This window comes from Myripristis murdjan, chromosome 5 (assembly GCF_902150065.1).
Source record: "Myripristis murdjan chromosome 5, fMyrMur1.1, whole genome shotgun sequence".
Taxonomy (NCBI): domain Eukaryota; kingdom Metazoa; phylum Chordata; class Actinopteri; order Holocentriformes; family Holocentridae; genus Myripristis; species Myripristis murdjan.
Window position 1 is genome coordinate 30,893,600 of NC_043984.1, and position 11,265 is coordinate 30,904,864.

General features: G+C 42.2%; 1 protein-coding gene across 1 annotated transcript in view; it reads left to right on the forward strand.

Moving 5' to 3' along the window:
* Positions 1-10,022, forward strand: part of LOC115359824 (uncharacterized) — a 97,970-nt gene extending 87,948 nt beyond the window's left edge. The window contains exon 4 of the mRNA XM_030052467.1: positions 9,776-10,022. Coding sequence (XP_029908327.1) covers positions 9,776-10,022 — 247 coding nt within the window. The remainder of the gene's footprint in view (positions 1-9,775) is intronic.
* Positions 10,023-11,265: the final 1,243 nt, after the last annotated feature.

Consider the following 11,265-nt stretch of genomic DNA (forward strand, 5'->3'; position numbering starts at 1 on the left):
CTGGCTCTATTTGCATGAGGGGGATAATGGGGTGGGCGTTTTTTTGTGTTTTGCAGTCGGCTGTCATACACAGAGCACGCCGCCTGGTTTCTGGTTTCTGTGACAGGTGGCATGATAAAGCATCATCACTCTGCACTTCTATGAAAAGCCACTGATCCCCATCCCTGTGTAGCATGATTTACCTTAAATACATGGGCACATCTTTGCTGGTATAGCCGCAGACTGCCCCCTTGCTGCTTATATTTACTTCGCCCAGTGAAGCTAAATTATAGGCAAATAGGCAAACCTTGGCCCCCACCATTGGATGCTTCTCATTTTTTGGAGATCAGTTTGGTGGAGATCAGATACCTACTGGTTATTACATCAAATCACAACAAGCAAGGCAAAGGTACACAAAGGTACACTAACCCTAATGTAAAAAAATGGGTTTAATTTGGACTGTGTTCCTAACTCCACAGTGCGTTCATACTCTGGTTTATATCATATCCAGTGGCTGTAACAGTGATTTTGAAAGTTTGGTTGTTAAAAAAAAATAAAAATAAAAATAATAAATAAATAAATAAATAAATAATAAAAAAAAAATAATAATAATAATAAAATACTTAAAATACTCCCATTAATGTATCTACTACGGTGATATACTAGTTTGGATTTTGTGGTCTTTAATTGCTGCTATTTGGCAGTTTTTTTTTTTACTATAATTTCTCCTTTTTTTTTTTTTTTTTTTTTTTTTACCGTGATTAGAATTTGAAATTTTCTTTGAAACACCCTGTTTTGCTTATGCGGCTATAATAGTAGTCACCATTCATAAACCAGGGAACTGATAATTGGCAATTGGAAAGCAAACATTTCCCCAGGGACTTTTTTCCTGCGGAGCAACCGTTTCACTCCACACCGGTTTCAAGTCATCACAACACAACAGTGCTGCTGCTTTTAGGAAAACTAACATGGAGGACTTTATTACGGTGATGGAAAACAGGTGTGAAGAAAGTTCATTTTCATATCGTGGTGGAATCAATGGAGACCAGTGGCTGGATAACATGTAGGAAAAAAGAGTTGTAAGGTGTGACTTCTCCTTTGGGAAAAGATGAACATAAACGTGAACTATATACCCTTTGTAGACATGGTTCTCTAAAGTGTGTGGCAAACTTTGGGCACATTAAATGCATGACACTGTGTATCTTTGACTTCAGGAGTGATGCAGTCTATGGAGACTCATTCATGATTGCAGTCGTTAGTGATTGCAGTTGATTAGATGGTTTGCATTGGGGAGTTAAAGGAACAGCAGATGACTTCCAGCGTTACAGGAGCGCGGCGTGTGGCTGCCTGCGGAGCCACCGGGATGCCCTCGAGATTCACACAGATCCAAATTAGATTTTCACACTCAAAAATCTTGGGAAAATAAATTGATTTTTGTCAGCATAAAAAAATTAGAATCGCACTTCTGCACTCGCGTGTTTTTGGCACAGGAACTTGGTTCGCTATCAAATCCTCAAATCCTTGGCTGTGTGGAGGAATCTAGAAAAGTGCTGCCTTACTGCTGCTGAGTAGCTGTAGGGTAATTTTCTGCTGGTCAGATCCAGAAACTGGCACTGCATACAAAACAGTGTATGCAGTGGAACAACCACACTGCACACGCCTCTGACTGTACAACAGGGAAGGAAGATGTACACATAAACAATTACGGAATCAGAAATCTATGTACACATGTATGTACACAAATTGAAATTAGCTGTATTTTCTGTGTATCTTCTGATGATGTAAATAAATGATGACAAAATATAGTGATATCATGACAAATATAACATATAAGGACATTTGGATCAAATGAAGGACATCTTTTTTTGTTGTTTTTTTTTTTGTTTTGTTTTTTTGTAAGGCGCACTAATCTGTAAGCGGTGTGACGGTCACTCCATTGCATGAAACAAGGTCTGTTTTTTTTTTTTTTTTTGCTCTGTGGGGCTTGAAGGTCTCAGCTGTGTCAGGCCGTGCTTTATGCCTGCAGGACATGGCCTGGATGACTCAGGGCGTCACACAGAAAGTACACTACATGCAGCTACCTACATCTGCACTTTTCTCCGGCCTCGATTCTATGATGATAGCAACTCAGAGATGATTGATAATGCAACAATGTGATGAAGATAAATAAGGTCCTTGGTTTCCCTGTGTACCTGTATGCCACTTTTCCCAGCCTAGGTCTTAAATGTGATTAACCCTGCCCTGTTTTCCGCCGCTTAGCTTATTTTCCACCCGGTGCGTTTCTCTGTCGTCTGCCTCTGTGCGCCGCACAGCCTGACCTGACACAGGATATGATATTTTCTATTTGTTTTGAAGCACTGTGTCTTGAAAGGCTGCTTTGGGTCCAGTCGCAGTCAACAGATGAGAGCTCAAACAGCGTGGCTCCGCTGACATTTTGCTCAACCTTTCATCTTGTTTGTGCTGTTGCCTGATTCACTTGCCACTCAAAAGTACTTCAAAGCGGAGATCAGACCAAGAGGCTCCCGTCCTACCTGCCTAGGGGAATGAAAACACAGCGAAAATATACTCTTTAGCTGCCTCAGCCGCAGACGACATTTACTGGTTTGTCTTGGGTCTCTCCTGGTTGCTGACAGTGCAGCCACGGCGTAACCTGCGCTGCGATAATATGACGGCAAGCTGAGCAGATGGACTTGTGTCTGGGGTTTGGTTAGCTTTGAATTTCCACTGCAACCAAAACAGATCCATTAAATGATGATATTTATCTGTAAATTACATTATGGGCAGGGATAGAGAAGGAACCAAAATATCTTGCTCAACTGGAAGTGTGGTTACTTAGAATTACTGTCATAAGAAAATCTGCTGAAGTAGAACTTTTATTTATTTATTTATTTATTTAGCTTTGTTTTCTTTTGTTTTTGCCAAGGCCTTATCCTAATGTTGTTTTTTTCCCTCTCTTCTAGACATTGATTCTGTTTTATCCTTTATTATTATTATTATTATTATTGTTGTTGTTGTTGTTGTTGCTATTGTTTTATTATTGGTACTACTAGTAGCAGTAGTAGTAATGGTGGTAGTAGTAGTATCTTATTCTCTTCTATGTGCATTGTAAATGTATTTTATTCTGCTCTTTAAAACACTTTGGGACTATATGTTCTGTATTACTAAAGATGATTATCGTGGTTGTTAAAGGTTATAACAGTTAAAAGTTGGTGATTAAAAATGAGTTATTGTAGCAAAAGAGCAAGAGAAGCCAGATGACTCTCCTCTTGTTCGCTGACTGCCAGTTCACAGCAAATTGCCTCCAATTAAAAGTGCTCTGCACTCTGTGATGGATGAGATTTAAAACGCAGTAAATGTGTTTCGTCGCTCCACCCTGGCTCGAAGGGCATTCTTGCCAAACGCTGTGAGACGGTGGTTATCGCTGGTATTTCACACGTCGGTCTCACCTCATGTGAGGCACGCTGAGGAGTGTGACCGCGCCTCCCTCCAAGTGTTTACTCGTCCATGTGCGTCTTGAGGGCAGGAATCCACTAGAGGGAGCACAGCTCTAAGGCTTTGCTGCTGTGCTCATCAGAGCAGATTAAAGCTGGATCCAGGGATGGGTAGCATTATTATTATTGACACTGCTACTCTTATTGATACTGCTTATCGGTTCAGTACTTTATTGATACTCTTATTGGTTCTTTTTTTTTTTTTTTGAAAAAAAGAAAAAATGAAAACTAAATTAATAACACAATAAAAAGAAAAACTTTTTCCTGCTGTCACACTCTTTTTTATTTTTTATAATCTAATATCTACATAAGAATAAAGATTTATCTGTACAGAGAGAGAAAGAGAGAGAGAGAGAGAGAGAAATAGCAGCAGCAACAACTGTAAAATTATGAATAAAATAAACATTTAAATAAACAGTGCACTTTAAACAGAATGAGCAAATTGCTGAGCAGAAATGTGCCCTAGCACTTCTCTAATGCCTCAGCCTGTCCATCTACAAAAAAAACAAAAACAAACAAAAAAAAAACATCCAAATGAAAGCATTTGATCTGCCCTTTTGGCCAATAATCAGCTGAGTGATGATCTAAATGGTCAGCTTTCATGTGTTAGCTATGGCCTGCATGAACTCTGCTGAGTGCAGGCGCTGATGTGGGGGTGTGTGAGAGTGTGAGAGTGTGTGTGTGTGTATGTGTGTGTGTGTGAGAGAGGGAACAGCGCCCCTCCCCTTGCACACAGATAGGCGGCGCTGGCGAGACAGAGGGAGAGAAAGAGAACCAGAGAAGCATGACTGTGTTGTTCAGCATTGTTTTAAATTCTTTAAAAAGTCATAATAATAACATAAATTCCAATTTCTTTAGCACTCATAACAAAAGCGATAACATCAGACCTTGCCAATACTTCTGGTTTTCATAATTTAGAACCGGTTCTCATTTGGAACCAGGTTTTTGAAAAATAAATGATAAGACAATCTCTGAAATTTATTTGAGTCTCCATCATTACCAAAGCGCCACTTTCTCTTTCATTCCTTAATAAGTGCAGTTCATGGTGCGGCATTCTGTATATGGTTTCTGTTTGTGGCAAAATAATAAGCCAGACAGAGTGGTCTGGGATGGAAACTTCACCATGAGCTTTGAAGATGTCTGACAAATTTCAGCTCCATAAACACAGGGCTCACTGAACTATATCTAAATATTATTTCATTGGGAGACAGATAGACGGGTGTGAGAGCATCTCGGCGGAAAATTTGTTTTGCTCAAATGGATCTCTGAGGAGCTGTCTGTAGGTGAGCAATGTTAAAGATGTGAGAGAAATGGGAGTTTGGTGGAGCTTAAAGAGGAGAGGCGTTTAACGGAGAGAGTCGATTTCGCTCCGACAAAACAAACAAAGGCAAAAATAAATAAATAAATAAAATGGAATAAAATAAAATAAAAATCCACTGTCGGCGATGGTGGATGGGAAAAGAGGCAAATCGTGATTATTGGAGCAAAACAGATGTTTTAGAGATATCGTCTCAGTTGATCATCTTTGTGGAATATGTGTTTAATGTGAGTTGCTTTTCTTATCCCTATATCTCTATACCAGCTTAAATAATCTAATTTGCTTTATCCTCCTCTCCTATATGGAAGAAAAATGCATTTTTATGTCCCAATTTGGACAATAAAGACAATAAGAGCAATACAGGATTAAAAAGTTCATATTCCACAATTTCCACCTATAGACTAAATGATCTTTTTAGATTTTGCTGCACGTTACTTACATTTATTTTCATATTAATAAAGAAAACAGATGTTTATCTTGACTGCAATAACTCCTCAATGCTTTGAAACATAGACTTCATGATGATATCACCTGACAGAAATATTTGAAAAGTAATACATCAATTAGATTCATTCATGGCCTCATTAGCATAACTGGTCATGTTTAATTCATCATGGCGATTATGGGCAGACATTAGCAGCTCAAGTGCCTCTTGTCCTTCATGTGGATCTTTTTTTTTTTTTTTTTTTTACTTCCTGCAAACATTTTGATCCTGAGTAGATGTTCTCCGCCTGCACCAACGTGTAAAATTAGTCACAACATGAAAGCTCAAAGACATCCTTGCATTTTTTTTTTTTTTTTTTTCATGTGAATCTAAATCTCTCCATGGTATCATTTCAAAACAGTTCCCAAAGCCGTCATGCTTGGCTGAAATCGTCTCTTTTATTTTGCCGCGGTGTCATACGACGAAAATTTATGTGCTTTCTTTTTTGGTTAATGACAAAATTTTCCATCTCTTGGATGTCAAGGCATGCTTCGTGCACCTCGGAGACAGTTTCCTCCTTCTGTATCTGACAGCTCCTCCGTGGCCTTGGAGTGTCCAGACAGGCTGAGAGAGAGAGAGAGAGAGAGAGCTATTAAAATAGAAGTATAGCCTGGAGCTTCTGACTGAGCTTCGCCCTTCAGTCAGAGAGCTTTTTGGATAAGAGAACTTGATGTTCTGGGCAATAAGACGACTCTGGAGGAGCCTGAGCTTGGCTGAGGCTCAGGCGTCAGATAGCCATCAAACAACGTGAGCCGAGCCAGGACATACAGTACAGTACAGGGCCTCCTCCTCTTTTCCACTCATCACGCCAGCCTGGACCTCAGCTGGCCCTTCGTGGCCCCACAATAGCTGCAATTACACGGACGGTGATCCCCCGGGTGGCGGCAGGCTCGTGGGGGCTGTTAGCGCAGAGCAGGGACGCTACGGGACATCTTTATTGGTTTCCTGGGCTTGGACTGAAGAGATGATGATAACGCCAGCACTGCCTGTTTATCACTCGCTGCCGTCTCCGTGGGCAGAGGGCCTTATTTTAAACGCGGAGAATTAACACAGTGTCCGGGCACAGCGGGTGAGGGGTGAGCACACGCCTATCTGACGGGAAACACTATATGATGCGGGAGAGCGAGGGCTTTAGCGAACCCGGAGGAGAGCGATAGAGCAGGTCATGGCAAGGTGGCGCCCTCAGATAATGGTGGCAATGTGTCTCGCTCGCTCCCACTGTTTCTCATTGATGCCTGTTGGTCTCTACAGCCTTGTCTGCGATCCAGAGGGAGCAAGGCATCAAGCCTGTGTCTGAATCGTGCAGCGTGCCGATCTCTGGTGCCCCGTGAACCCCGGCGCAGTCATCACCACCAGCCGTCAGAGTTCCTTCAGTGTTTTCAGATGCCTGGCGAAGACTTAATCTGTTCAGGAAATGTAGGTCACATGGTGAAATTGTAAATTACCATGAGGATAAACAAGGTAATGGGATCTGTTCTGCCAACTGAATCAGCACAACGTTGTGGCTGTTGGGCGAGGTTTGTTGTCTCAGCTGGTTTTTCCCTGTGAAAAACAAACCAGCGTTTTTTTTTTTTTTTTTAAATAAAAATTTCCGGCTGTAATGGTAATGAAACATATTTTCCAAGAGGGCCTTACATGGAAGTCAGTGTGCCCTGCATAAACCTGCTGATTCCCACTCGGGTAGTGTGTATGAGAGGAACAGCCTCGTGCAGGCTTTCTGTGTCATGTCAGAGATGTATAGACCCCCAAAGTTTGATTTTCACTCTCTTAACATTTGAGCTTTTTTGTTCCCTAGATCAGATTGCGTTCATAACTGCCTAAAAGTTAGAGGCAGATGGTTATTTCTCTTGATAAAAGAAGAAATAAATCCATTGTGACTAACAACAGACATGCACTGCAAAAAGTCTGAAAATTGTTTAATCAATTTCAAAGCAAAGGGAGCGCCTCTATAATTCTAGCAGTTTGCCACACTGTGAGTCTTTGCCTCTCCCTTAAAAGGAGCTGCTGTCTTATATTGACATCTTTTCAATTGTGGTCTCTGGGTGAAATCTCTCAAATTGCGTATCAGGTACACCCTAACGACCGTGCCGGCGGCTCGGCTGAGGTTTGACTAAACTATTGCTGACTGATTCCATTTTCTCCTTATTGTTTAGGTTCTCTCTGGGCCTCGTGTGGTTGCGCATCATTGCCTGTCTCGACTTACGTAAAGACTGGGGAATTTGCCTCACGTATAAGTATATATACAGAGTCGGATGTTTCCCAGTTCTGCAACTTGTAATGAAATACCATGGCTCAAGTTTCCACTTAGTACATGCATGCCATTTTGTGGACAAGTATATCCCAAGCATATTGCAGAACCATGAGGGCATATTTTTGGATTATGGTGACTCCTCGCAGTAGTGCATTGTTCTACATATTGAATTGCATCGGGAATTGAACCCTCAACCTTTGCAGTGTTAGTTCAGCACTCAAACTAATCACATGGTTGTGGGAAACAGGCCTCTTTACTGGCTTAAGTTCTGTTTGAAATTCAATTAAAATTTCTTTGACTTCATTTACTGTATGTTCACTATGACAATATTTCTGATTGGTTGAAACATTATCCTCTCCATAATAGGATATGTCAGGTACGGCTTTAACATGCTTTTGCATTTCCAACCATAATCAGATCTATTTGTTAAAGTTACTATATTTGCGACTGTATCCCATTCAGTTTAAAGTGTGGTCATATAATTTATCTGAGTGTGCTTTGTTTTTACCCTTTAATTTACTCAAATCTAGGCAATTTGTTAACAGCTACAGGCCTGTTCTCTTCCTTCCGTCTTTAAAATTACACTCATTTGTGTTTGAGAAGGAACGGAAATGAGAAGGAAATGCATAATTTAAGATAATAGGTGAACGTATTCTGCTTCCGTTAGTATATTTTATATCATTTTATTGAAGCCAAAAGAATATCTGTCTAACTGCTGAGTTTTGACAGTTGACTCGCCGAAAATGATTTATTTTTTTCCCTTGAAAGCTGGGGCAGTTATCAAACCACTGAACTACAAACAGAATTAAAACCCTGGCAGTCTTAGCATGATGCTACACCCACTGAATTACGTATTAATATTGTGTAACGTCATTAGAGCTCGAGATTTATACGGCTAGCTGCAGTCCTAATGTTCTCCAGGAAAAGTAGTACTTTCCTAAGCTTGAGTGTTAGTCGCTGACCTGCTGCAGGTTACAGTGGGATGTTTTGATCCCCGGGCCTCCGCCAGTTAAAGTCCTGCGAATTAAAACAAAACTCAGCCGGGGTAAAGGGCTTGTCCTTCCCCAGGTGCCAAATGGATTCTGCAGTTATTACCATAAAGCTTCCCTCCAGCTCATTTAGCTGCAGCCCACAGCTGGGTACATGTAGAGCTGCACCTGGTGCAGCCAGCACAGCAATTCCCCCACTGATCCTCTGTTAGCCAATAGTTATAAAATGGCATCTTGTCTCGTCAGCATAGCTTGTCATGATTTGTCTGGTGTAAGATAATATGTGTAAAATTTAAAAATTATCATCATCTGTCATCATCTTGTCTGTCAGCTCTGCAAAATGGACATTTCCCAGCGTACCCATGATTTCTCATGATGAAAAGTTCCTTTTAATTGTGCTCAAACAATAGCACGCCTCAGCAACTAATGAAAGACCTTGACATGAGGATCTTCTTTGTCTAACGCTATTCATTACCGACTATTCATCTTTTCATCTATGCATCCCATAGAGGTGTATCCTGGGTAAATAGGTGATCAGGCAGGGACAACGTCTCATTCTGCCTGGAATAAGATGGCAGACCTTGGACTCCAGAGAGCTGCATGATGAATGGTTTCCCATTTGGCTGCACCGTCTGCTGCCTGCCCCCCCCCCTGAATAGGACGCCCCCCTCATATTGTCAGCTAGACAAAGGAAAGTGTTTACAGGGGTCCTTAAAAAGGCAAGAGGATCATGTGTGGCCTAGTGCATAATCCCACCTCATGTGGCACTAAACAAATAAAACTGAAAGGATTTTACTGCACCATCACTGCACACTTCACTTCACAGTGCACAATGCAACAAAGTTGAGGGCATGATTCCCTATTCTGTGTTGACAACATTAAATCGCTAGACGAGTGAATCTGTATTAAAAAAGGAGCTCCTAACATGCACTCAAGCTATGCGCCACATATTCACTAGAGGTAGACACCTATTTAATTGAAGTCAAATATGCAGTTGACTGAGGGGAAATTTTAATTACTTTAACACTATATTGCTTTGAATTCATTAGCGCAAGCCTTCAATTAACCGGCTCAGCCATATAAGACGGAACACATGAGCAATGACTCTGTATTTTTGCCGACAACATCACCCGACAGCATGCTTTTCAATACTGTACGCTTTACTCGGCTGTTTTCATGACTCACAGCCTTTTACAAAATGCTGTCTGTTCTCACTTCAAAGATGCACGTCAGGATGAATATCTGCTGTATCGGTTCATGCAGTCCCCAGCCCCCGCCCTTCCCGCCCCGCTTCACGGCACGTTGGGCTGATGGAGCCAGTGCTGGAAGCTGCAGCCGTGCTGGTACCACAGCCAGCCTCTGGATCAACATGGGCAGCGAGGCCCAGGATATTATTGACAGTGGCAGGATGTGTCTGTGCCGGATCGTGGGAGAGGACCGCGCTGCCCATCCAGCGCTGATACTAAGCAGAGAAAGGGCCGAGGTGCTTTGTGGTGAAAGCAAAAGTTGAAAGCCTTTATTTTGCATTAAAACTGACCGATGCATTTCAGCTCAGCGAGCCTTTGTCAGGGTCTGGGATTTTAACTATTCTGCACACACAGACATTCTTGGGATACACAGTGCTGACAGCAAGCCAAAAAAAAAAAAAAAAACGCCCAACCCTGAATCATTGTTCTATGTTTATTTATTTTTTTCCACTGGATTATGCTGTATTTTGGGGAACGTTTGTATGTACTATGAACTATTGATGACCTACGCACTTCTAATCATTACTAATTCATTAATAACATCTGTACAAGCCTGTACTACTGTATGTTGCATTATGAGTAGCGCGATAAATTGTTGATGCTGGGGTGTGTGCTTTTCCATTGAGCCATTCTCATCAGGATCTGACTTCATCAAGTGATGGAAATATGAGGAGGACAATCGAATCGAGTCGCAGGATAGTGTTTGCATTCAGGCTGAATAATATTCAGCAAAAATTCAGACTCTCTGTGTCTCATAACCAATCAACAAGAGTCACAGCAAAGGTCCATCAGTGATTTTTTTGAAATTGTCTCATTTATTTATTTTTTTCCGCTGCATTTAGGGTTTCCATAGCAACCAGCCCAGGCGATATGTGTGTGTATGTGTGAGGCCGACCCCCCTCGGGTGCCGGCTTTGCCCTTCTGTGCACCATGTGCTGCTGCTGATTAGCTCCTCTCTGTGCAGCCCAGGCTGGCAGAGGCTGTGCAGCATCTGATAAAGCCTAATTGATACGGCCACCGAGGGAGGCCTTTGTGTGCTTTGTTGGCCCAGCGAGGCGCAGTAGAGTCAGACCTTGTCAGTGTGGCCGATTAGACAATAGGAGCAGCTGTAACTCAACTCTGAGGAGCAGTGATGATGGAGACAGGGTCCTCCTATTCTATTGACTGACTGAGACCTGTGATAGAGTGAGTTTGGAGAGGCAGAGCGGCACGCCGAAATCTGTGGGGGTTGGGTTGGGACGAAATCAGGTCCCTGCAACCCTTTCTCTCTCACCTACTCACTCCAGGAGACGCCATGGTGTCCGGTGCCTGACATCTCCATCAAGGCGCCGGGATCTGATGCCTTGTAACAGAGAGGACACCTGGACATACTGGATTGGGAGTTGTGTAGAGCCTGCAGGGCTGGAAACAGGACAGCTCAACAACAACAAAAGGAGGAGAGGGATGTGGGTTCAGCCCCCTCCATGTGGCCCAGATTCAGACAGGCAGGTGCTGAGATGGGACTGT